Source organism: Hyperoodon ampullatus (genome assembly GCF_949752795.1).
Source record: "Hyperoodon ampullatus genome assembly, chromosome: 1".
Classification (NCBI taxonomy): Eukaryota; Metazoa; Chordata; class Mammalia; order Artiodactyla; family Ziphiidae; genus Hyperoodon; species Hyperoodon ampullatus.
Genome location: NC_136914.1, coordinates 58,971,595 through 58,999,369, shown reverse-complemented (window position 1 = coordinate 58,999,369; position 27,775 = coordinate 58,971,595). Strand labels below are relative to the sequence as shown.

At 51.3% G+C, this 27,775-nt stretch overlaps 1 protein-coding gene across 2 annotated transcripts in view; it reads right to left on the bottom strand.

Moving 5' to 3' along the window:
- The window catches only part of HK1 (hexokinase 1), a 71,331-nt gene extending 46,059 nt beyond the window's left edge, over positions 1-25,272 (bottom strand). The window contains exons 1-2 of one of the 2 annotated variants that reach the window (XM_079712381.1): positions 25,150-25,272; positions 4,827-4,989 (exon numbers count right to left, since the gene is read on the bottom strand). In XM_079712381.1, the coding sequence (XP_079568507.1) occupies positions 4,827-4,989; positions 25,150-25,212 (226 nt within the window). In that variant the 5' untranslated portion in view covers positions 25,213-25,272. The remainder of the gene's footprint in view (positions 1-4,826; positions 4,990-25,149) is intronic. The other variant, XM_079712382.1, reaches the window with a different exon arrangement.
- Between the last annotated feature and the right edge of the window lie 2,503 nt (positions 25,273-27,775).

The following is a 27,775-nucleotide window of genomic DNA, read 5'->3' as shown; positions in this document are numbered from 1 at the left end:
CCAAGGTCTCAGAGATAATAAGCAGCAGAGCCAGAGATGAATCCAGTGTTCTGGGTTTCTATTTTATTTTATTTTTTCCTTTAAATTCAAGTTCAGCTTCTTTTTGCAGCAGTTGGCTTCCCTCTAACTTCCTCTTCAAATCTTTGGTCTCAACCTTCCTGCCGGCCGCTGCTGAGACTTTGTCCCACATTTCCCATTTCCACTGAAGCCAGAAGAAGTGCTCTTCTAGAGAAGGCTCATTAAACAAAACATCTGAAGGGCCCCGGCAACTCTCCACTTTCTAACGACAACCATTATTACCAGCAAATAATGGAAAACAAACACGGGGACAGATGTCTCTCTTGAGTCCAGACCTGCGCTGGAATACAGGGCAAACAAAAACTCTGCTTTCATGAAATGCCTACCTTTGCTCTGCTCCATGAATTAATTCTGTGCATGAGACACAAAGCCTTCCCTTCTGTCTGCAATCCAGCTAGTTGATGAGAGTCTACACCTTCGTCAGAAACCCACCCAGAACGCTAGACATTCAGGAGATTTTATGGATGGAGAGAATTTCTGAGACAATCCAACCACCTTCCCAGATAAGGAAACAGGCAGAGAAAGGTGACCAGCCCAAATGCCGTGGAAAAAGGAAATATTTTCCTTCCTTTGGCTGGAAAGTAGTATATTTTAAGCCCCCAGAATTTAACTGTGACCACACTGCAAATCAAACTTTTTTTTTTTTTTTTTTCGGTACACGGGCCTCTCACTGTTGTGGCCTCTTCCGTTGCGGAGCACAGGCTCCGGATGCGCAGGCCCAGTATCCATGGCTCACGGGCCCAGCTGCTCTGCGGCATGTGGGATCTTCCCAGACCGCGGTACGAACCTGCGTCCCCTGCATCGGCAGGCGGACTCTCAACCACTGCGCCACCAGGGAAGCCCAAAATCAAACATTTTTAACTTAACCTTTGAGCAAAGAGCCAGCTAGGAACCATGAAACAGAAACAAGGAAATGTTCAACTCAATTTGCCCTCGAGAAGCTTACGATCTAATTGGTATTTATGGATACAATATCCTGAGTGATAAATGACAAGAGGAGAAAAAAGGGGAGGTTTCACAAGTGAGACAAAGTGTTGGCCAGGCCTTCTGAGGGAGGCTGGACGCAGCTAGGCACCTATCCCCGACTGGGCAGCTCTGAAGAGGGGTTTCTGTTTAGCCAAGTCATCGGAGTAAAAAGGCTTCAATATCTTCCTTCTTTATATATTATTCATACCTTTCCCACTCCAGAAAGGATATGCAGCAGCTAAAAGCCACTTTAGGGTTTGTTTGTTGTTTTTTTTAAACCTAGTGTGTAGATTACTGGAGAGCGATTAAAGAAAAACCACTGCCCATAAAAATCGTCAAAAGGGGAAAAAATTAACAAAAATGGGCTGATAACATTTCCGAAAAATCAGTAGAGTTTCAAAACTCTGAGTCCAGTCATGAGGGTCAAGGTCAGCGTGAAAGGAAAGGTTTGTTTCTCCCTCTGACTTGGAAGTCACATCACCACTTGACAGGCAGGGGCATCTGTCAACCTCGGTGAGTCCAAGTTATCCCTCGGTGGTTTGGGATTAGCACTAATTCTGTCGCTGACTAATTATACAGTTGAAGCAGTAATTAACATTGCGCAAAGGGACTAGCACCACGGTTTACTATGAAGGAGGCCTACATTCCAGCTACTCCAGGGGACCTCCTGGTTGGAGGCACTTCCATCACAAAAGGGCAGGGGCTGGACTGGGGTCAGGGACCCAAGGCCTTGGTATTAATGTCAATGTCTGTGTGGGGCTGTAGTGACCATTCCAAGGGGAGTGTGGGCACCTGGGCACATGACCTGCGCCCACCCATGAATATTAGGAATAGTCATAGGGAGAAGAAGTATAGGGTGTATTACGGGTTGCACAGTGGCCCCCCCAAAAGATATGCGGAAGTCCTAACTCTGGGTACCTGTAAATGTGGCCTTATTAGGAAATTGGGTCTTTGCAGATGTAATCAAGTTAAGAGGAGGTCATGAGTGTGGGTCCTAATCTGACTGGTATCCTTATAAGAGGAAAATGCTATGTGACAACAGAGGCAGAGACTGGAGAGATGCTACTACAAGCCAAGGAATGCCAAGGATTGACAGCCACCACCAGAAGCTAGCAAAAGGCAAGGAAAGATTTAACACAGTGTCTCAGAAGGAGCATGGCCCTGCTGACACCTTGATTTTGGACTTCTAGCTTCCAGAACTGTGAGATAATTCACTCTGATTTAAAGCTACCCAGTTCGTGGTACTTTGTTACAGCAGCGTTGGAAACTAACGCAGGGTAGAAGAAACAGCCACCAGGGAGCACAGAGGTGGACAGGGTAGGGGAAGGCTGGGGGACCCAGGGCCTCATGCATAGGAGGGCAGGTCCTTGTGGTTCAGGGCTTTGGTTCCTCCTCCTCCCCTCCTCCTTCTGTTCTCAGCACTGTTCTGGGCTCCCAAGAGGCCCTAAACACTTGGCCCCAACCACGCTGGAGATGAGAGGCTCAGAAGGAAGCATGGGGCCCAGGCTGCGGGCTCCAGTTCCACAAACCCTAGGACAGTGTTTCCCAACATGGGCATATTACCACATATGTCATCACATTTAAGACACCACTGATTGCAGACACATCATTATTTTATGTAATAGGAAAAGAGAAAAAAATACTGCCGATAATAATCTAAAGATGCAACTATTGTACAATGCATTGCTGATTTCAGAGGACTCAAACAAAAAGGTGTCTCAAACTAGATGAAATATAGTAATAGATGTTGGGGGGAAAGATCAAACAGGTTTGGGGAAAAGGCAGGTAGCCGGGTTAAACAGGTTTCTCCCCTGCAGGACTGCTCAGGGCCTTTAATACGTTGGTGTCTGCTTTGAATCTCTAAGAGGGGGCTATAGAATGTTGTCTTTCCCAAATGAGGATGAGTTTTGAGCCCTGTTTTAAAGAGTAACTAATGGGAACAAATGGCTAGATTAGTAGCCATTTGTGTATGTGGATCACACTTTGAGCCCCTCAACCCTGGAAATGGTGTGTGAAAGAGTGAGGGAGGGCACCCCCTGCTGACACACAGTCCTGGGAAGGGGAGCTGGCTTGCAAGGCGCGTGCAGGAGGAAAGAGAAGCCATCTCTCATGGGATGTGCAGGCCCTGGGCCAGTCACACAGCATCAGGTGCCCCGCAGACATAAGGCATCCTTCTGAGCTCTCCAAGCAAAGCCAGAGCAGGGGCCCTGGGGGGCTGCCCACCCCACCTCGCCTCCCCTTCCTCTTTTCTCAGCTGACAGCAGGCACAGCCACACCTCTCCTACAGAACTCAGCTAACCCTGGAAAGGCACAAATGCTCCTGGATGTGGATGCCATTCGGGGCTGGGAAAAAGCAGGAGCGAATTAGAAAGCCGGAGGCATCAGAACAAAACCCAGGGGACACCACGGTCTGGCCACTCTGATGGCTAGAATCTCTTTGGCAGTCATAAAAAAAACCTAAACTGCTGGTCACCAAGACCTCAAGGAAAACAAAAGGATAAAAGTGGAGTAGATTTTAAACAGTCAAGAAACATCAGAGATATAAGTACCAGTGTGTGTGCATGAAGTAAACCCCACCTGTGGCCACAGGGCAAACAGAGCACATGCCCTTCCTAGGTGTCCCAATCTTGTTCAGGACTTTAAAGGCCGGCTGCAGGCACAGCAGGACCTTTCCACTGCAGCCAGTCCTCCAACAAGCCATGCATTCGCCCACCTTTCATAAACATCAGCTGCAACACCTGCAGTTTCCCTGATGTCCATTTTGTTGGCTCCATATCAGATGCCCCAAATCGCAGCTTTAAACTAGTCCCCAGAGTAGGGAAGAAACACAACAGCCGGAGTGTTGTCAGGGCCGTACTTTCAGGCTATGTACTCACAACCCCAAGAGAAACCTGACTTTCATGATCTCTCTCTCTCCCTCTCACAAAGCAGGCGAGCCCCAGCCTAGAGCACAGAACACAGCTCAGAGCAGGATTCCTGTGCGTGCGCTAAGCTGGGGCAGGCACAGCACCCACCCCTGGGTCAGCCAGACAGAACGACCTCCACTGAGCAGGCCGAGACCAGGCTGTGCCCTCCCAGCCTCCACCCTGCCAAGAGCAGGGGCTGAGGCCACTCCCTGGGGAGGGGGTACTGACAATCCTCAGGGAGCCCCCAGATCCCTACTGTGGGGCATGAGCCACACGTGCAGACCAAAAGGATACTTTTTTTTTCCCAGTCCTACTCCTCTCACCATTTCTCTGCTTGAGGGGCTACCTTGACTTAGCATCTATGAAATTTGTACAAATGGGGACTTGAGTCTCCCCCCTGAGTCTGAGATGCACCTGGCCGCTAGGATCGCTACTTATCTGGGGTACTAAAAGGAGGCCTTGGTGCCCTGTTGGAGAGATTCTCCTAACGTGAAGGAGAATCATCTGCTCTGGAGCCATTCATGTTCTGAAGACATAAGAGTAACTCACACAGCATCTGTAAGATCCATAAACACTACACTTTCTTACCGTAAGTCGCTAGACAGTCAGGCCGATGAAGGCAGGTCAGCATGGTCCAACCATGGTATCCCCCTAGCACATGGTAGGATCTCAATGGACATACATTGGATTGATGGATGGATAGATGAATGGACGGATGGGAGAACAGATGGATGGAATGGTGAATGAATGAATAACTGGATGAATGAGTAAACGAATGAAAGGTGAATGAATGAACAAACAAACGAATGTAAGTTGGAAGGGTGGCTTCACAGAGCTTTCAGCCCTCAGAGCCCAATCTCTGGGTGAGAGACTCACCTGAACCATCAGGAATGGACCTTACAAACGTTGGCAACATCTTGACTATGGCTGTCGGATTAAAATCCCGGGAGAGACCATTCTTCATCTCCTTTTTGAAACGAGCCATGATATCTAACAGAGTTTCATCAGAGAGCCGCATGGCATAGAGATATTTGTCGATCTGGAAGAAGGATGAGAAGGAAAGAAAGTGAGGCCAAGGCTGAGGAAGGTCGTTTCAGCTCAAGTCTGGCTGGGGTAGGACGGGGCAGGCAGCGTGAGGTTCCCGCCTGCCTAAGACAATCCAGCTCCCGTGGGCACTGGAACACCCATGCTGGCCCATCATTCAACTGCGATCAACCATGTCACTCAGAGCAGGCTTGCAAATGCTCTGAGCCCCGGTTCCCCCCCTGTAAAATGAACCAGACACCTCCAAGGTCCCTTCCAATCCTTGAATATTACATGGAAGCTGCCCTTCAATCCCCAGGTACGTGCCAAAGGCACCTTAAGCCTCCACGTGACTCCTTCCCTCTGTCAGAGGTGGTTGGCTCATCCTCCATGGATGACTGTGCCACAGAACAAGGGCTCCAGAGCCATCTACCTGGGGTTCAAATCCAAGCTCCATCACTTACCAGCTGTGTGCACTTCAGTTTCCTCAACTGCAAAACTGAGATGATAAATAGAACGTAACTCACAGAATGTTGTAAGATCAAAGGAGAAAGAGAAGCACTTAGAACACAGAAAGTGCTCGGTAAACATTAGCTATTATTAGCATTGTGAGGCAGTGGTGCTGGAGGGTTTCTTTGGGCATGACTTCTAGGAAGGTGGAAATGGTGGACGAAGGGCTGGAGCCCTTCAGGACATGGGGCTGCAGGCCCAGAGCACAGAGACCGTAACCTCACTACACCCAGCAGGTATGGGACAGCCCAAGTTCCCACGCCCGTGTGCCAGGGCCCATGTGCCCACACTTCCTGATCAGACCGCTCCCGACCCAACAGGACTAAACCAACTCGCTCCTCTTCCTGGGCTCCCCACTCTCCTCAAGGATCCTGGGCTCCTAACCTCAGGCCCCGCTGCTGTCATTTGTTGTTCTTCCTTCATAGTATCTTCCCACTGACTCTCTCTATTTACTGGGCACCTACTACATGTCTGGCTCTTGGTTAGACATCTGTCCTCATGGTGCCTGACCCTGTGGAGTTCACTGAAGTCTCTCTGTCTCACCATTCATTCTTTCTGCCACTCCCTGCCTTAGGAAGCCCTGATAACCATGTGCCTGGATTCCTGACGCCTGATGCATAATCAGTGTAATGGTTTTCAATCTTCAATTTCTCTCCCTTCCAACCCATCCTCTACACCACGGCCACATTGCACCTTCTTTTTTTTTTTCTTTCTTTATAAATTTATTTATTTATTTATTTATGGCTGCATTGGGTCTTTGTTGCTGCGCGCGGGCTTTCTCTAGTTGCGGCGAGCCGGGGCTACTCTTCGTTGCGGTGCGCAGGCTTCTCACTGCGGTGGCTTCTCTTGTCACAGAGCACGGACTCTAGGCGCGCAGGTTTTAGTAGTTGTGGCTCGCGGGCTCAGTAGTTGTGGCTCACGGGCTCTAGAGAGCAGGCTCAATAGTTGTGGCACACGGGCTTAGTTGCTCCATGGCACGTGGGATCTTCCCAGACCAGGGCTCGAACCCGTGTCCCCTGCACTGGCAGGCGGACTCTTAACCACTGCGCCACCAGGGAAGTCCCCTACATTTCACCTTCTTAAACTGGGACCCTGGTCACTTCACTCCCCTGCTCAAAACCTTGCAAAGCCCCCCACACTGGAGGCGTCTACACTCTATGGGTGTGTCTCCAGGCTCTCTGCACACCAGCCAAACCACCTCTACCATTCCTGGGAGGTGCCTGGCTCTCCTGTTGAAACGCCCTTCCTTCTCTTCCCAGCTACTCAAAGCTCCCCTCCCCTTCAAGGTTCAAATCAAATGTCACCCCTCCTGCAGTGGTCGAGATCCCCTGGGTGCAGATAACGCCTTCCTCAGCACTGATCTCTCTACATGGTCCAGCCTGGACCATCACTTTCTACGCCTGTCACCTGGACAGTGTCTGCTCCATTCACCTTGACCTCCCAGTGTCTCACAAGCAGCCTCACACACGGCAAGTTTCTGGCAGATGCACAGACAGATTTATGACTCAATGAGGATGAAAAGACCTTTGACGTGCTTTGCTTCTGAGAATGGCATCTCATGTTTACTTTTCAGGGTGGCTGGAAACGTCCGACTCAAGGACACAGAGTCATTTCTGCATATTTTGGTCCTGGGCAGCCTTCTCGCTCTGGACTCCATGCCTCGTGCTCCCCCAGGCCTTGCCTGTCTCCTGTCTCAGGGACAATCAGGGCACTAGCAGGAGTACCCCAGTGTCCTCTGTGGCCAGAGACAACCCTGCCCCCACCCGCATCTCTTCTACCGCAACTACCTTTTCCTTTCCCCTTCGTGAGAAAGCACTGCAGAGAAGGGCAATCAGAAACCGCCGAGAGCTGAAAGAGAAATGGCCAGAACACAGCCCTAGAAGACATGCTCTGTTCTACCCCCAAGGCTGGCAGTGCTGATCCCTCGCTGTCACCACGCCCACGTGCTTGTCGGGAGAGGCAGTCACACGTGCACGAACGGCCACGGAAGCACATGGGGGCTACTAAGCACAAACTGGAGAAGCCTACTGGGAGGGGTGATGTCAGAGTGCGTCCAGGCACAAACAAGAGCGTGTGTGAAGGCCAAAGGTGAGGGAGGGAGGGTGGTCTGTGGGACGACGGAGCACACAGTGCAAGAAGTGAAGCAGCTGGAAAGGCTGCCAGGAGCTAAGCCTGCAGAGTCTCGTACACTGGGCGAGCAGGTTTAGACTCTAAACGTGACTCTATTGAGTATTCAACAGTGACACGTGTTTCAAAAAGCTCAGCTGTGCACTGGGGAGGGGACGGGTGAGCAGCAGCAGAGCAGTAACAGTCACGGCGCTGCTCTGGCATTTGGACATGTTTCCACTACCACACTCCTCACCCTACATCACGACTGTCTGTCTACTGACGTGCCTATCTCCTCCGATAACATGTGAGTTCCTCAGGAAAGGAAAGACGGAGGAGACCTTTGGAACTACCCAGTTGCCTGGCACAAAAGAGGAATTCAATGAATGCCGGATGCTAGAATAATACTTCATAATTATATCAAGGTTTACCGTACATCAAGTGCTTTCAAATCCAATATGTCATTTAACCTTCAAAACAACCCTGTCAGGGGGACATTCTTTTTTTTCTTTTTAAAATTTATTTATTTATTTTTGGCTGCGTTGGGTCTTCGTTGTTGCACGCAGGCTTTCTCTAGTTGTGGCGCACGGGCTTCTCATTGCAGTGGCTTCTCTTGCTGCGGAGCATGGGCTCTAGGCACACGGGCTTCAGTAGTTGTGGCACACGGGCTTAGTTATTCTGCGGCATGTGGGATCTTCCCAGACCAGGGCTCGAACCCAGGTCCCCTGCATTGGCAGGTGGATTCTTAACCACTGCGCCACCAGGGAAGTCCCAGGGGGACATTCTTAATCCCCATTCTACAGTTGTAAAAACTGAGGCTCCAAGAAGCTAAGTGATTAGTTCAAAGCACACAGCCAGGGAGTCAGTCCCATACCTGAGAGTCTAACACTCTCCCTACAACCGTCCCCATCCCTTGGAGAAGGCCAGTCCCCCTACCGTGTGGAGATCAGGCCCAAGCAAAGCTGCTGAGATTTTCCAGCTGGACAGAGAGAAACTTCTAGAAGAGGCAGGGCTCCACAGCCAGCCTGCCTCCTAACTCAAGGCACAGCTCAGCACAGGGACAGTGATCCCAGAAGCCAGATGTTTTTAGGACAGCCAATCAAACCTGAATAGAGGCAAGAAGCTCAAACAAGAAAACAGGCTGGGGATACAGAAGACGACCTGGCCCCCCAGCACAGAAGGAAGGAGGGCTTTCCCTCTCTGGTTCAGGTTCATGAATCATCACGTGGTACAACTCCTCTCAGAAGAGATGTGGAAATTGGGGCCAGAAAGAGGGTACAGCTTAGGGCAGAGCTGGAACTGACTTTGAAGCCTCCTGGATCTCAGGTGCATAAGAATAAGCCAAGGGGCACCCCTCCTGATCCTCACTCAGGAGCTCAGGAGGGGCCTTTGAACGGCACAGATCCTGGGGCTGGGCTGCAGGTACCCCCCAACGCTGCCCAGCCAGGCAGACACCTGGTGCAGGGCTCAGCAGATCCACACCATATGGACTGTGGCCCTTTAAGCAGCCCAGGAAGCGCTGAAACAAGAGACATTGCAGAATACTCCCAGGGGCCCAGAGTGCCCAGCACCTCACTGAACAAGGGGCCTCTTTCCTCTTATTCAGACTAGCCCTGCCTCGCAGCTGGCCGGCTGCCCCTGTCCACCTGGGAAAGAAGCTGGGAAAGGGTGGTGGGTGGAAGGGGGTAGAAAGGAAGGGTGTCCTCCTGCCCATTTGCTCCAGATCTCTGCAAGAACCCCAGTATAAGAGCTGCTTTTCTTATAGGAGGTTGGCCCAGAAGCCCAGGAGGGGAGAGATGGAGGAGGGATGCAGGGCTGGAGAAGGACAACTTCTGGCTTTGGGAGGTTTGGCCAAAGTCTGTGGTCCTTTCAGCATTTCTCTTTCCATCCCCTCTCCATAGCAACTCCAGATCTTTTCCTCTCCCCTTCTCTCCCTCCCTCTCACATTTCCACAATCCTTGCTCTTCTCTTAGGACGCTGCCTCAAACTTTGTTGCTCTGGCCAAACGCTGGTGCCCAAAGAATCCCACCTGTTCCTCCAACCCCCAGCCCTACATTTTGGTGACAGGAGGGCACAGCACCTCTTCTGGTGGGCTTCAAGCTGCAAGCCTTTGGAACATCTCTCATAGGATGTCTGTCATCCTATGAGACAGAGACAGAGGCTTCCAGAGTCTGTGATAGGAACCCCCTGGGCTCCCTTGCACACATGGTGTCTGACACAAGCATTCAGGACTCGGTCAGACTGGGAAGGAAATGGGAGAGGTGCCAGGGTCCCAGACACCACATGGCGAGCTGGGTCCTGCAGACTCTCGGCTCAGACTGACGATGCCCCTGTCCAGCCCCCGGGGCATCTTTCAACGCCACCACCCCCCACCCCCACCACCGCCAGGGGAAGAGCCCTTCTCCTGAGGGTGGGAGCCAAGGCGGCTGCACAGGGCAGGCACTGGTGCCCTACTACTGTGCAAATACTGGTCCTGGGCTGTCCTTCCTGCGGACCAAGAGGGCCTGGAAGCTCTCATCGGCTCCAGAAGCAGGAACACAGAAGAGGCAGGAGAAGATGTCAGAAGAGAACACAACCTCACCAAGCCCCGCTGGCCCAGAGCTGTCCAGCCAGTGGAAGAGCCCAGCAACCCCACACTGCTCTAAACTCAAACATTTCTGTGCCCGATCCCAGCCCCACCTCCTGGTCCCAACAGACACGTATGAAAAAAACAATTCAAGACTGTACATGCCCAAGTGGACAGGCTGGTCGTGGCAGGAGGCTCCGTAACCACTGGTGACCCAGGCACTCTGACCCCCTGTGGGAGGGGGAACAGCCGTGGAAAATTTTCACTCCCTTTCTCGTCCATTCTTCCGTGAGGATCAAGAACGAGGCAGAGCAACAGGTGTGACTGAAGTTGATCGGCACAGGCTTATGAAGTGAACGTTCCAAGTGAGACACTTTACTTGCAAAGGAAATTGGGGAGGTGGCAGTGAAGCGTTAAGGACTCTTGCTTAAGGGCAGGGCAGAGATTTCAACATCAGATTCACTTCTCTTTCTTAAGGAGACTGACTCAGGAACGAACGGGTCCAGGGGGGCTAATATTATTTTATTAAGAGCTCAGGTGGGCTTCCCTGGTGGCACAGTGGTTGAGAGTCCGCCTGCCGGTTCGGGAAGATCCCACATGCCACGGAGCGGCTGGGCCCAAGAGCCATGGCCGCTGAGCCTGCGCGTCTGGAGCCTGCGCGTCCGGAGCCTGTGCTCCGCAACGGGAGAGGCCACAACAGTGAGACGCCCGTGTACTGCAAAAAAAAAAAAAGAGCTCACGTGTGCAGAGGGCTCTGCTATTTATACACACAACTTTCACACACATTATCCCACCTGGACGGCATACAAAGAGAAGCAATGAGCTCATGGAGATGCCAGGGGCCTGGCATGAAGTGGTGCCTAATGTGTTAGCTCCCCTTCTCCCGGCACAGAAACCCAGCAAAGTAGGCGGGACAGATATCGTTATCTCCATCCTGTAGTCGAGGAAACTGAGACCCATGACTCACACAAAGTCACATGGTTTATCAGTGGCAGCTGGATCTACATTCCAGGTCTTCTAACCCCTCATTTTGGGCTTCTTCTTACAGATTTCTATCTTTTCTTACATGGCGGGAAGAACACAGGGCTATGGATGAAGAGAACTGGGTTCAAATCTAGGACCTGCCATTTATTAGCTGTGTGACTTTGGACAAGTTACTTAACCTCTCTGAGTCCTGATTGCCTCACTTTTAAATGAGGATAATTATACTTTCACCTCAGAGAGCTATTCGGAGAATTTTAATTATGTGGCAAGAACTCTTCCCACCCTTCCAACGAAATGACGGAAAGGGGATCCATCTCCCTCACTCCCTTGTCTAACTCATAATCACATATCCCTAAATCCTTTTACCTAAATACCTAGAGAAATGCATTGATTACCAAATATTACTGATCCATTTTGTAGAAAAGAAAACTAAAGGTAGGTGGTCATTTGCCTGAAACCATAGCAAATAAAAGATTCTCACAAAAGTCCTCTGAAACATTTTGATTGTTTTATTACTTTTTTTTAAAAAACTAACAGTACATTATAGTAACAATAAGTAATATACACTCTTTATTAAAAAAATTCGAACAATACCTAAATGCACAAAAGTAAAAAGTCTGAGTTCTTCCCTCAATCTCCCCAGAGAAATCCCTGCTAAGAGAGCTTTATGTTCTAGGACAGTTTTCCTACCTAAACAAACATTCATACATACAGGGCTTGGGTTTTTTTGTATTTCATTTTACAAAAAAAGGAATCATATTATAAACAGTTCCTCCCTTGAAACCTTAACTCCTCCTCTATTTCCTCGGGGAACTGCCTCTAAGGCTCACACTAACAGCCATACTTAGATTTTCTCAGGACCCTACCTGGCTCAATGATGGGGCATGGATTGGGCAGTACAAACACCTGCGTCAGACTCCAGCTTTGCCATCCTGCAGGCACCTCAGTCTTTCCATCTGTAATGTGGGTGTGTTCACCTGACTTTGACCTATGAAGGCCTCTCTACTTTGCATAGCACTTTCACATGCTGGTCCTTAAACTATCCTGTCCAGAGAAGCAGGGCAGGTGCCATCACATTCAAAGCCCTAAGGAAAAATTAGAGGCTAGAGAGGTTATTCAACTGGCCAAGGTGACCGCTGGTCAGCAAGAAAACCGGAGTAGACACCAAGTTCCTGGTTCTGTGGTCCTTCCTCAGTACCTTTCTTGCTCAGGCCAGGGCGAACCCAGGCCCAGGGCTTCCGAGAGCAGCAAGACGTGGGAACACGGTGGCATTAATGCCACAGCTCCATCCACTGCAGGAGCAGCATGGCTCCCTTGCCTTGCAGAAAGCACGCTGCTCCAGCCTGATTATTTTGGAAGCCTCGTTCACCCTCCAGCAGCTACCAGGGATCTGAACTGCTCATTTCCCCTTTCACACAATCCTGGGAAGGAAGTTCAAAGGCCATAGCAAGCCCAAAGGTCCTGGCCCAATGGGACCCTCTGCCGTGGTGGGTGCCATCCCAAGCCCTCCTCCTGCAGGTCCAACCCTGTTCCTGCCTGCCCAGCCCCACCTCACTGCCAAGGGTGTTGGCCCCAAGGAACCTACCTTTCTATCCTGCTTTTGGCAGCTGGTACCTGAGCAGAGAGGGCACTGGCCACAAGGAGAGACATTTTGGTTCCCTAGCAGAATCATCTGCTCCCGGCACCCTCCTGCCTTCTGCACCCCCGACAGTCCTTCCTCACAGATCCGCCTCTATTACTCGGCTGGCTTGGCCTGTAACTGCCTCTCTGCACTCCACTCCACACCCACCTCCTCCGAAGGGGGTACCATGATCCGCCCGCACAGCACCAGCTGGCGCTCTCCTCGGCATCCCCTCGGCCCTCGTGCTACGTAGGAGCAACCTGCCCGCGCCGCAGCAACACGTGCATGGTGCACGCCTCCAGATAGACCCTGAGTGCCAGGGGTGCAGGGGCCATGCTTCCAAGTTCCTTGTGTCCCCACCCCCTCAGGTGGCTTCTCAGCTGGGCTGAGTGGCTGCTCTCCTGGAGGGGCAGGAGGGCCTCTGGAGACGCCTGGTCCGGGAGGTCTTCTCGGAAGGGTCTGCTGGCTCAGATAAGGCCGGAGACTCCAGTTCTCTGAATGACCCAGCCCTTCTCCAGCACCAGCCCCTCACTTCAGCCTCAGGGCGACCTGCGTGGAGCCAACAGCCCCTCCCTGAGCGATGGAGAGTTCCAGGCGCTCTCAGACGCCCGCTTCGCCTCACAACATCTGCACCTCAAGGCCCAAGGGGACATATAAATGCTCTACAGATCATCAGGAGTCTCCACTCTTCAAGGCTCCCAGAGACTGTGGAATATCTGAAAGAGGAAATGTGTTTGGGAAAATAAATTCCACTTTAGAGGCTTCTCAGTGAAAGCTGTGTGTGCGAATATCCCCAAAGCATCAGGGGTCCCTTTGGCATGTTGAAACACTATAAGGGGAGGTTTCCTTTCCCCAGTCCCTTTTTCAAAATTCAGACACAGCTTTCGGTGCCTTATCTATCATTTAATTGATGCTTCTGAACTGTTAGTTCCATTTCAGTGAGCATGGACGGAGCACCTATTAAGCACCATGGACTGTTCACACAACACTTCTGTTTAATCGCAGCAAATCAGGAGGAAAACGGGATCCCCATTCTTGATGAGGAAACTGAGGTTTTGGGAACTGAGATGTAACAGTCAGCAAGGATGGGTCCCCTGCTGGGCACTTCCACCTGCCCTGATCCAAGCTGCACACTTGCAGGGTGGGCATTATCAGCCTTGTTTTACACGGGAGGAACCCGGGGCTGTGAAGCCAAGCGAAAGGCCCGAGCATCCAGCACCCAGGGTGGCTCTGGCTTCAAACCCCAACCCCGGTGCTCCTTCCCTACTTCCCCAGACTCCTCTTGCTAGGAGGACCGCAGAAGGCCGTGAGGTCATGCCCAAGGTCCTCCTGGTGACCTTGGCTCCTGCTAAGAGGCACTTTCTGCTGGTGAGAGACCAGGCCTTTGCCCAGATGAGAACAAAGCTGTCACACTGAACTAGCTAAAAATAAAGGAGGTACCCAGTCCCTCAAGGGGAACAGAACAGCCCTGGAATGTGGCGGGGCAAGAACAACGGGCTTCATTCTGGGCCTCATGGTCAATGGCTTGGGCAGGGCCAGGCACCAGACTCACAGTTCCCAATGTGCCAGGTGCCTCCAGGCGAGAGGGAAGAGAGGGTCCGAAGTACGGACAACTCTGCTTTCACTATGAGACAACCAGACCCCAGAGCCATGGCTCGCAAATACTGCAGTGATGGGAGCAGACTGGGCTGGAAAGCGAAGGGCTTCAGGCCTCCTCCAGCTACACAGATTCCTTCTATAACCTTGGGCAAGTCACCTTCATCTCTGTGTTTTTCCATCAGTAAAAAAGCAACAGTGAAAACTGCCCTCTCGTCTTCATATATGGTGGGCACAGGAGCTCCATGACACCATGGATTCCTCAGAACACAGGCTTTTCAAAATCCCATGGTGGCAAAGTAGAATGGTACCCAGGATCCCTGCCCCGGCTCAGGGCTCTGGCCGCTTACCCTCTGTTATCCAGGAAGCTACACTCCCCCATCATGCCTCTGCAGGTGCCTACAGGTGTGTTCTGGGTGAACAGCGATGATAACATCTGACATTTGTACAGTTCAGTATGCTTTCCAAGTGTTTCCATATCCATTCTCTGATTTGATAAATGGGCAGATAGTGAGGTAGGAATCATTTACCCCATCTGACAGATAAGGAAACTGAGCCCCAGAAAGCTTGATGTCCACCTAACAACACTGCTCAAGCTAGAGGGATCCTTGAGAGATAAAGGATTCCAGGCTCCTGGCTTTATAGATGAGGAAATTGAGGCCCAAGGACCGCAGGAACCCACTGCCTTAAATGCAGAGTGCCTCTGCCTGAACTTCTGAGCCATAAAATTCCCTGTCTAGCAGAGGGTTTCCAGCAGGAATACAATGCAAGCCACATATGTAATTTAAAATTTTTTAGTAGCCAGATTGTGTTAAAAAACAGGTGAAATTAATTTTAATAACATTTAACCCAATATATCCAAAATATTATTCCCACATGTAATATTTTTTAAATGATCAATGAGCGATTTTATATATCTTTGTCATATAGAGTCTTCAAAATCCTGTATTTTATGTTCAACAGCACATCTCAAACCAGACTTGCCACATTTCGAGTGCTCAAGAGCCACATGTGGCTGGTGTCTACTGCTGTGGACAGCAGGGCTCTAGCACTCCAATCACATCCCCATCATGGGAGCCTTGGGTGATGATTTCTGCTGGGAGCCCACTGCAATGCACTGCTTTAGAAGCCTGAAGCCCTGGACTGACGTCCTGGATCTGCATGCACAGTGAGAGCTGCCTACTAGTGTCAGACAGACCTGGGTCTTCATCACAGCCCTCTGTTCTCTGGCCACCAAAGATCACATCACTTCCACTTCCTGAAGCTTGCCTGCCCCACATGTAAGATGCAGAAAGAAACACCTACACCCAAGCTTGCCAGAAGGACTTCACTAAATCAAGCATGTAAAAGTATTTTGAAAGTGGAACAGGACTTTGCAAATGTGAGTTGGTGTCTTTGTTACAAGGATGGCCTGCAGTCTCCAACTCAACTCACTCTACCCACCCAGAGAGGGTCCCGGAAGGCACCAGGGGACATTAGAGAAATTAGATCAGACTGAATGACAAGGCTGAAGGCAAACCCCACGTGTCAATCAATCAAGGAAATCAGCTGCTTACAGTAGGGCCAGGCTGAGGCTGGGAGAGAAAGCTAGAATAATAATGCCTTATAGGGAGCATGGGGAGGTCTTTCAGGATAAGCACTGGCCTTACCAAGTGTCCTCTTTTAATTGCAAACAGGATGGAGGGAAGGGGACAAATGAAAAGGGTACAGAGAAAAATTTGAAAACCAGAGAAAATCCCTAACATTCACTTAAAAGACTTTATTGGGTCAATTTCCTGCCCAAGTGGAGGGAGCTGGTCAACACTGAGCAGCTTGGGGGTGGAGGGGTGGGGATGGGGAGGATGGGGAGGATGGGAGGAAGAGGAGGAAGGGGAATGGGAATCGGGGGAGTTTGGAGGGTCTCGTGCCCAGCTCTGCCCTGGCCCCGGCTCTTTCCTTCCTTGAATCTGTTTCCCTCAACAGCAAAATCAGAGTTGGATGTGTTATGGTGGAAAGAACATGGGTTTCTGAGTCAGGGGACCTGGTAGTGTTCCTGTCCCTATCACTCATGAGCTGTGTGGTCAGCAAGTCACTTCACTACGTGGGGGCCTCAGCATCCTCATTTCTAAATGAAGATGATGCCTTCCTCAGGTGGACAGAAGCAGGGGCTCTCCCAGCAATTCCACTCCTACACACATACCCAAGAGAAATGAAAGCGTATGTCCACACAGGGAAAACTGTTCACATCAACATTATCATAACAGCCGCAAAGTGGAAACAACCCAAATGTCCCTCAACTAACAAATGCATAAACAAAATGTGGTATACAGAAACAGCTCAATATTATTCAGTAATAAAAAGAACTGAAGTACTCATACATGCTATAGTATGAATGAACCTTGAAAACATGCTAAGTGAAAGAAACCAGACATAAAGGTCACACATTATATAATTCCATTCATATGAAACGTCCAGAAGAAGCAAATCCATTTAAAAAAAGAAAGTAGATTAGTAGATACCAGGGTGGAGGGAGCAATGGGGAGTGACTGCTTAATGGGTATGGGGTTTCTTTTGGGGGTAATGAAAATGTTCTGGAAATAGATGGTGGTGATGGTTGTACAACCTTGTGAACATACTAGACACCACAGACTTGCACTCTTTAAAATGGTAAGTTGGGCTTCCCTGGTGGCACAGTGGTTAAGAATCTGCCTACCAATGCAGGGGACACGGGTTCGAGCCCTGGTCCGGGAAGATCCCACATGCCACAGAGCAACTAAACCTGTGTGCCACAGCTACTGAGCCTGCGCTCTAGAGCCCGTGAGCCACAACTACTGAGCCCGCATGCCACAGTTACTGAAGCCCACGCACCTAGAGCCCATGCTCCACAACAAGAGAAGCCACCACAATGAGAAGCCCACGCACAAGAACGAAGAGTAGCCTCCACTCACCACAACTAGAGAAAGCCCGTGTGCATCAACGAAGACCCAATGCAGCCAAAGATAAAATAAATGAATTTATTAAAAAAAATTTTTTTAATGCTAAGTTTTATGGTATGTGACTTATATCTCAATTAAAAAAAAAAAAAAAAAAGAGCAGGGGCTCTGCCAGAAGACTTAATGCGTCTGAATGCTGGCTCTTCTGTTTATATCTGAGCCTCAGAGTCCTCATCCAAAAGTGGTGATCATAAGGGTACCCACCTCACGGGGGACCTGTGAGGATGTAATGCCTTTGGTGCAGCAAATGTGACAGGCATTATATATGTTGGCTTCAATTAGTATTGTTACTTTTTTTTTTTTTTTTTGCGGTACGCGGGCCTCTCACTGTTGTGGCCTCTCCTGCTGTGGAGCACAGGCTCCGGATGCGCAGGCTCAGCGGCCATGGCCCACAGGCCCACCGCTCCACGGCATGTGGGATCTTCCCGGACCGGAGCATGAACCCCTGTCCCCTGCATCGGCAGGCGGACTCTCAACCACTGCGCCACCAGGGAAGCCTTACTGTTACTACTGATGATTAAATAAGACCCATTTTATGAAAGAGAGGCCCCTAGTAGGCACTCAGTGCACCCTTCCCTCCAAGGCCCCTTCAAGGCCTCGGTGTCTGCGAGCCTGTAACCAAGCATGCAATCAGATGAACGTGATCTGACATTTTCTGCCTCCCCAGGGACCGCATTTGCAAAGGGCTGGGCTGCAGACCTCACACTGCAGTGTGCCTTGGAGGGGGGCAGGTGGCGCACAGCCACCCTCTCCTTTTACGGAAGATAGTCTGAGAGAGGCTGCCGGCTTGAGCTTTCTGTAATAGAGAAACGTTTAGGGGACAGATAAGCCAGCCCTGCCCCAGTCAGATCCACCCAGGAAGAGAGTGTGTGCAGGCAAAAGCACACTTGTTTGTTTTAATTCCCAGAAAAGTTTAACGGATTCATGCTAGAGCACAAGGGGACACAGCGAGCCTTCATGAGCCTGTCTCTGGACACCCTACCCCGCCACCACCTGGGCACTGTGCTAACAGCCAATGGGGTGGGCACTGCTCACAGTGAGCTGTCAACCTCACTCAGTAACACTCGGCAGCAAGGGCTCCCCTTCATAAGGTAAACTAGGAAATGGCTAATTTTAAGCCAAGCTCAAATGTTGTATGTGAATGGAAATGGCTGGGAAGAAACAGTTTCTTTCAAAATTACCTATTAAAAAATTTAGAGGGGGCTTCCCTGGTGGCGCAGTGGTTGAGAGTCTGCCTGCCGATGCAGGGGACACGGGTTCGTGCCCCGGTCCGGGAAGATCCCACATGCCGCAGAGCGGCTGGGCCCATGAGCCATGGTCGCTGAGCCTGCACGTCCGGAGCCTGTGCTCCGCAACGGGAGAGACCACAATAGAGAGAGGCCCGCGTACCAGGAAAAAAAAAAAAAAAAAAAATTTAGGGCTTCCCTGGTGGCGCAGTGGTTGAGAGTCTGCCTGCCGATGCAGGGGACACGGGTTCGTGCCCCGGTCCGGGAAGATGGGAAGATCTCACATGCCGTGGAGCGGCTGGGCCCGTGAGCCATGGCCGCTGAGCCTGCGCGTCTGGAGCCTGTGCTCCGCAATGGGAGAGGCCACAACAGTGAGAAGCCCACGTACAGCAAAAAAAAAAAAAAAAAAAAATTAAAGGTTTTACTGTAACCAAGGGTTGGCTGTGGAACCATATGAACCTGTACAAACTTCTGACTGGACTGGGAGCTGACATGACCACGGAGGCAATTTGGCAAAATCTTAAAAGTGGGAAGATGCACTCACTCCTCCACTGAGCAATTTCAGCCCTAGAAACACAGCCTAGAGCAACTTACATGTGTACAGAAGGATCATGGGGGCACTGTCTGTAATTTGAAAAATCAGAAACTCAAAGGCCTACCAAAAGAATAGATAAATTAGTTTGGTGTATTCACACAATGTAAGGGCATATGGCAGTTTAAATTGATGAAACAGAGGTATACAGATCAACATGGAAGAATGTCAAATATACAATGTTGAGCTTAAAAAAAAGCAAGTTGCAGAAGGATACAAACAGGATAACACCGTTTACAAAAGGTTAAAGCCATATAAAGTAACACTACATACTGTTCATAGATACATGATATGTAATAAAAATATTAAAACATGCAGGAAATGATAAACACCAAACTCAGGACAGAGGCCACCTCTGGGAGGAGAAATGAATGTGACTTGAAGGGGTTTCAGTCGTGTCTGTAATATAATTGTAATTGTGTCTATTACCTCGCAAGCTGAGGAGTGGATACACAAGTGTTTGTTGTGTTAACCTCAATAATTTTTACACACCTCGAATATTTCATAATAAAAAATTAACTCATATGTATTTTTTTTATTAGTTTCTGCTTTATAACAAAGTGAATCAGTTATACATATACATCTGTTCCCATATCCCTTCCCTCTTGCATCTCCCTCCCTCCCACCCTCCCTATCCCACCCCTCCAGGCGGTCACAAAGCACGGAGCTGATCTCCCTGTGCTATGCGGCTGCTTCCCACTAGCTATCTACCTTACGTTTGGTAGTGTATATATGTCCATGCCTCTCTCTCGCTTTGTCACAGCTTACCCTTCCCCCTCCCCATATCCTCAAGTCCATTCTCAAGTAGGTCTGTGTCTTTATTCCTGTTTTACCCCTAGGTTCTTCATGACAACTCATATGTATTGATTTGTGGGGGAGAGAATTAAAATACAGATTCCAAGTTAAATTATTCAAATCAACAAAGATGGGTTTTTCTCCTAAAGGAAAGAAGCGGGGGAGCAAGAAAGGCCCTCTGGGTCCCATTCTAGATTTTCTAAGACCTTGAGAGTCACTCATCTCCTCTGGGCCTCCAGTCAGTCCCTGTTTCTAAATGGGGAATAAAATCTCTGCCTTCTGTCCACTGTACACAAGGCAGCAGGATGTCCAGGGGAGGAGCTGCGAGGGGGAGGGAGCTGCCCTGGGAGCTCAGGAATAATACTTCCTGTCGTGACATCATCACTCAGGTTTCTGAAAGATCAGATGAAAGCATACACATACACACATGCATGTTAAGTGTGTCTATGTGTATTGTTAGGTATAGACAGACATATATACATATACGCACACATATAGCTACACACACAATTGATATCTGACATGGCACCCAGAAGGTGTTTTGGGATGCTCCGAGATAACAACCATTAAAAAAAAAAGAGAAAGCAAAGCTACATTTTAACTATCTATTCGACTCTCCCTTACGAAGTTTCTAAGTATAATATTTCCATTTGTACATTTGTACATTTAGAGCCTGATTTTTTTTTCTTTTTTTTTTTTTTTTTGGTCGTGCTGCACAGCTTGTGGGATCTTAGTTCCCCAACCAGGGATTGAACCCGGGCCCTTGGCAGTGAAAGTGCCAAGTCCTAACCACTGGACCACCAGGGAATTCCTTACAGCCTGGCTTTAAACAACTCTTAGGCTAGTGATTTCCCACCCAAGATCTGACCACTGGCCCCTATAGCTCTCATAGCATTCTCTGTTTTGCAATTATCATAAGACAGCAAATAATTATTTATACTCCATGAGAATAGGGACTATTTCTACCAGGTTTATAGTTGTCACCCCATCCTAGCACAATACTCTGCACATAATAAAGGACTCAAACATTTTCTGAAGAAATGATTGAGTTCCCATGATCGGATTTGATTCTAAAGGGCCTCAAATCAATAAGCAGATGCCTGCAGTCTAGCCATGACTGCTTCCTGGACACGGAGCTGTATGGATGCATCTCTATCCAGCATTTCCTCCAGGGCCTCCTCAGGCACGTTCAGAGCTGACTCCAGTGGCTAATTCTATCAGGCAGGAACCCCTGACTGCAGACACACATGGAGACAAATCAGCCCTTTTAGGAGAAAGCTGCCCATGCCTTCTCCAGAAAACAGGAGGAGTGTGGGAGGACAGCACAGCACGGCCAGATGTGAAAGTCCTGCATACCCACCCACTTTCCCAGTTTATTCCCTCACGACAATCCCAAATTATCAAACCAAATGAAGGGCTGGGCATTTTCTTAGGGGGAGAACTCCAAGGAACATCCAAGGTAGAGGGGACAGGGATTATGAAATAAAGATTCCCCAGGGAGTGAGGCTCTTACCGGATGCTTGTATAACACCAGATCAAAAGGTGCATGAGATAGTTTTCATAATTTTCTAACTCTTATCTCTCTCACCCCCGAGCAATAAGGAAATGGCCATTTTTTTAAATGCTTGCCCTTGCCGCTGGAATACATGGGCTCCAAGGAAAAAGAACTTGGTAGCCTTTTAACTGCTAAGCATACTCTCCTCTGCCTTCCTGAGCCAAGCACTCGAGGACTCTGGGTTCAGCCACTGGACAAATCACACCTGTTGCTCACCTGCTTATGGGGATTCCTTAGGGTCATGGGGATCCCTCCCAGAGAAAATCCACTGGCATTTGCTCACCATCTGTCAAGCCTGAAGGAAAGGACGTCTAGTTTTTCTTTAGAGGCCAAGTTCTGACCTTGGTGGACCCATCTTTCTTTCCTAAAGGAACAGAGCACTAGGTAATCCTTTACCCTCCTTGGAGCTCTTAACGGCTATAGCCCAAGTGGAGGGAGCAGGCAAGGTGAGAGGAATGTGAAAAGTTACTTGGGGGCTTCCCTGGTGGCGCAGTGGTTGAGAGTCCGCCTGCTGATGCAGGGGACACGGGTTCGTGCCCTGGTCCGGGAAGATCCCACATGCCGCGGAGCGGCTGGGCCCGTGGGCCATGGCCGCTGAGCCTGCGCATCCGGAGCCTGTGCTCCACAATGGGAGAGGCCACAACAGTGAGAGGCCCGCGTACCGCAGAAAAAAAAAAAAAAAGTTACTTGGAGGTCAAAAGACCCAGGGCTCTAGCTGCAGAATTAACAGATGTCTGGTATTCTGATGAACGGAATCTTTCACAAGCACACATGTGCATTCTTTTCCTCCTAAAAGCACTAGAAGAGTAAAAGGGAAATCTATGTTTTATACTTAACTTCAGTCTAATGCCACGACACCCTTTTCACCACACCACATCATCCAACACTATGCAGATGCAGTCTGGAAAATGGGACTCCAGGCTGGGAAGCCAGATGCTTGGCCTGTTTCAACCCAGGATATATTTATGAGGCTGAATTACCGATGTGTCTCATAGGCAATGGGGAGAGAAATGATACCCTTTCATGATCACTTTTGTATCCTGAGCAATCCCACAAACCTTCCCTGGCACCATCCCCATCTTCCCTCTATACCCAGGCCAGAGGGCAAGAAGATGGATGAGGATTAGTGTGGAGACAGCCAGAGCTGTCTCCAGAGCTCCAGAGGCCACCTAGGGCTGGAGGGCTGAATCACCATGGCTGCCCAGGCTGGCAGGTGCGGCGGGGTGGGGACTGTCTTCACTGGGTCCTCATCGGGTTGCAGGTAGGGCCCAGTTCCCGCAGGAAGAACAGGGCTTGGAGTCCTGCAAGTGGAGGACTTACCTTGGAGTCCCAGGGCAAGTGGTAGGTAGGAAAAGCTGGTCTCTAAAAAGTCCTGAGTCCCAGGAGAGCACATGGAGTCTCCCAGGATCTGCTCGACTAGGGGCCGGGAAAACTGACTAGTCCATCAGAACAAGAGGCCCAGGAAGTTTCCTGAGGATCACAATCACAGATGGCAGAGTCACACAGCCCATCACGAAGGCCAAGGTGACCCCCTGGCAGGAATCCACATACTCCCCACATAGAAAGCAGCCTGAGAACTCCTCCATGAGGTGCAAGACAGCCAACCTGTTTTTCAGACTCTCCTTGACCAATAATATTATCTGGTGGAAGCTTTGGCCTCAAGACCCACCTCCAGCAAGGTTCTGACACCAGAGGAGGGCGGGGAGGGAATTTCAGAATGCCAATCTCAGAGGAGGGACTTGAGGATCAATTGATTCAGAAGTCACACAGTCAGACGCCTACAGGAGCCTGGTGGATACAGTGTCAATCAGGCCACCACGAGAGAGTGGAAGGCTCTGGGGCCACATTAGATACTGCGTGCCTGATAAAGTAGGTCCCACTGAGGGCAGTCCAAACCTCAACCCAGCTTGGCCCCTGGCGGCCACACAGATGTTGGCGGGTGTGGATGCTGGAGGCTTACAAGGTCATCCGGGTCCCCACCTCAGCTATCTGCTGTCTTGAGCTACAGAGGGCACCCTGTGCTAGGAGAGGGCAGTGAACTCATCTATGCCTTAAATCCCCCACTGTGAAATGGGAAGAACATCAAGGATACACAACACCACTGAAGAAAACTGGTGAAATGCACATGTTGACATGCAGAGCTCCCCAAGCTCAGTGGTCAGAAGGAGGCTCCAGGGTGCTCCACGGGAGTGAGCATGAGTCCCACGGTTTGACAACTCTATAGTCACTGCCACTTGTAGCCATGAGGAACCGTGGCAGATTCCCAGGCCTGTCTCCTAACTACCCAACTCTGGTCCCCACTCAGCGCAGGACCCAGGATCCAAGCAGCATCCCCAATGCCTTTGTCTCAGCACCTCCCCCTCAGCTGACTTCCAGAAGGAGCCTCAGTCAAGTTCCCAGTGGAGGGGGGCGGAGACCTGGGTCCCGCCCTGGCTCTCCCTCTAACTCCTCGGGTGACCTTGATGAGGTCACTGCCCTTAGCAGGCCCGTTTCCTATTGTGCCAGAGGAGGGGGCTGTCTTGGGTGGTTAGGAAGAGCACTGAACATCCTGTGGCTGCAGGCCTGTGGCTCCTGCCTCTCACCTGTAGGTACAGCTCCTTTGTTTGAACTCCAAAGTCAGGTTGACTTTGCTGTCCACCCCAGCTTATCCCAGCAATAATGTCACCCATTCTGGGTGTGGGTGGGTCAGGAGATCTGTCAGGCGTGGCAATGATAAAATGGGCGTCTTTCCCTACAGCTTAGGCTGTTTCTCAAAAACTTGAAGCCAAAGCTGGTATAAGAGAGAGATACACCTTTAACACCTGCCAGCAGACAGGATTTTATGTTAGACAGAAGTTAAAAGCAGCAATACCTCAGGGTAGGAAGATGTGTCCTTGTGCAAGTACACACATGCCACAAGCATACATGTCAAGGCCTCCATCCGACTCAAAAGACCAGTCTCTTATTTGAGCTCCCTGGGCTGGCTGGAAATTACAGCTTAAGAGAGCAGAGCGGTCACGAAGAGGAATAAAAAAATTCCATTCAGACATGCCGCTCCAGACCTGAGGCCTATGAGCAAAGTTTCCGGTGGCCTCCACGCTTCTCCTTGTTCCAGGAAGCTGTGCCGGTCGCCCCGTCTTCAGATTAAGGAGCAGCCGCGAGAACTGGGAGAGCCGGGGTGACAGCTTTTCCGGGAACCCGACGCCTTCCACCGGGAACCCCAAATATGGGATGCATGGCCTCCAGCCAGCACCCCCGCCTGCTGCGCGCTCACCTCCCCAGCATCTCTGTGATCACTCCTCCGCCCATGGCGCTCGGACCGTACCAAACAGGCCCTGTGGACCAACCCACCAGTTGCCACACGGTCACCCTCCCCGCATGGCCCGGGGGCCCATTTGACATCCACATCCCGTTTCAAGGACACTGCAGCAGGCAGCCCAGACTCGGGGGTCTCCCCACCCACCCCCCAACACACACACACACACACGCGCGCGCGCGCATACGATCCCGGGAAGAATCAAAGGGCGAAGCCTTCCCCACCGCCCTGCGGTCCAACCAATGCTGGCCTGGGGGAGGCTGGGCGCGGGAGGATGGAGGCGGCTGCGGCGGCGAGCGGATACCGGAATGCAACGTTGCGGGCAGAGCGCCGGGCGGCGGCGCCGGCGGGGGCTCACCTTTTTGACTTGGTCATCCTTCAGTTCGGTGAAGTAATAAGCCAGGAGCTGCGCGGCGATCATGCTGGCGGTCGGGGACGCGGGGCGACAGGCTTGGGGCCAGCGTCTGTCCTCCGCAGCCTGGGTGAGCAGTGGTCCCCGGGCTGCAGTTCCGCGGCTCCTCCTCCTCCTCCTCCGGCCGCTCCTCCCCCACGACCTGGGGCGCGGCGGCGGCTCGCGCGCTCCCAGTCTCCGCGCTCCCGTCCCCGCGAGGGTGACAGCCTCCAGCCGGCCCACCTCCTCGGCGCCCATTGGCTGCCGCGCGCCTCTGCAGCGCCGGGCGGTCGCGGCCGGGCCAGGGCCGGGGGGGCTCGGTGGCTGCTCCTCCCCGCGCCGGAAAGGGGGCGGGCGACGCCGCGAAATCCCCCACAGCCAGGCATCTCCCTGCACGTCCCCCACGTAGGGACCCGGCGCAGGGACGGGAGGTTCTGTCGCGCGCGCACCGTCACGCGTGGCGGCGCCCTGCTCGGGCGGGGCGCAGGCGGGGAAGCTCGGGACTCAAGAGGAGGCATCGCCCGGCCCGGTTTGCTGGCGAACGGGGCAGCCTAGAGGGGCGGTCCCCTTCCTTGGAAATTAGGGCTCGCCCCTGGGAGTTCCGTGGAAGGGGAGACGCCCGGAGGGGGGCTCGAAGAAGTGGGCGTGGAAAGCGAGCGGGGCCTGTGGCGGCGGAAGCGAGATCCGGGAGGCTTCGCAGTCCTCGCACCGGGTCACCACGCCAACCGGCTCTCGCGGGCCCAAGGGGCCGAGCGCCGAGCCCCACCTGGGCCCTCACCGACGGAGCATCATCCCACTCCACCCCGCCCCACCCTGGCCCGCCCGTGCTGCGGCGCCTCCAGGCCTAATCCCCGGCTGGCGGATTTGTGTTGCTAAACCAAGAGCGACGCCCCACAGCGTCCGCCCCTGAGTCACAGGTTCTTTCGGCCGGCCCTCCCGAAGGGCGCACGCCTGCTGGGCGGGACTTGAGGTGCAGGCCCCGGCCTGTCCCCATCCCCCCCTGGCCCCCTGAGCACCCAGACTCGCTGGAGTCTGGGGGACAGTTTGGGCGCCCCTCCTAGGTGCCACCTTTCTCACTTCCCGGAGGAAGTTAGCCGGGCTGGGAGGAATCCCTAGAAAACCATTCGGCTTTAAACGGGGGAAGGGAGGTGAGGAATCAGAGGTGTTTATGCTGCTACTAGGACTGATGGCAACCACAGGATTCTTAGATTAATTGCTTCTGTGTGCCAACCACCACCAGGAGCTTTACTGCCTTACAAAAGGACGTGTAATGAGCTCAAAATACAAAGTGGTTACTATTCCGATTCAACGGGTAAGCAAGTGGAGGCTCACTGAGGCCATGTGTCTTGCTGTACAACCAGAAAGCTGTAGATCCAGGATTAGGTTTTGGGTCTGTGTGTTTTCAAAACGAGTGCTCACCCCTGGGTTTTGCTGTCCTCCCAGTCGTATGTAGCCTCTGCCTAAATAGGCCGTGATACTTGAACCAAGGCTGCACCACATGGTGCCCTGAGATGGCCAGTGTCCAACCCCATAACCTCTACCCCAGCCCTGGATCCTGGGGGCCCCTAGCCAGGCCTAAGAAAGGTACAGTGGAGTCAGGAGGGGGTGGTTTAGGTCCAGAACAGCCCTCAGGGGCATGGCTTTGACATCACCAATTGAAGAGGGTCTCAATTGTGGCCCTTGAGGCCAGAGCCCTCAGTCCAGAGCACAGACCCTGCCCCCTAGCTTTATGGCTCTGGCATCCAGGGTCACCTCTCTGAGCCTGCTTCCTCATCTATAACATGGAGATACTAATGCCCACCTACCTCCCTTGGTTGCTGTGAAATACTACAAATAAAATACCTGCTTATAATATACAATTAATAAATGGTAGGTATTATCATAAGATTGACTGGGAAGCTGATGAGGTTTACACTTCAGGGCTTCTTGCTTGCATTCCCCCAATTCTAGGCCCTCAGAGGGCCTATCAATTTTATATTTGTAATTTTGAATTATTTTCCAAAGAGGCTCCCCAACATTATTTTAAGCTTTAAAGCTTCACAAAACCTGGATCTGCCCCCTGGATAGTATCATTATAAACCAGGAACAGAGAGGTTTCCTGGCATCCATCAAACACTTATACCACCTGCATGGCCATAAAGCAAAATTGGGTGAATGGGAACAATTTGGTTGTTCTCAAGTGCCATTTTTGAGTCTTGCGAATGTGATTCTGCCAGACTCAGCAGGATCAAGAACTGTGCTTTGTTAATTGCTCCGTCTCACACTCAGCCCACGGCCTGGCACTCGAAGGTGGAATGAGCCCAGAGCAGCGATCAGGAACACACATACCCCTTAACACAGGCCCAGCCAGCATCATCACCAAGCCCCCATTACAACTGAGATGTCTTATCTGAACTGGAGCTAGGGAGAAGCTAACCCTTCCAACGGCCAGGCTACACGGAGATGTTCTGTTTGCAGGCAGGGAGGCTGCCAGTGCTTTCTCTTCCCTGCCTTCCAGAGAGAAACTGCTTCTTAAGGTGACTCACTCTTCCCCACCCCCTGAATGCAGCCATGTCCCAAGGCCTATCAGTATTTCCTGGGAAATATCTCTAGG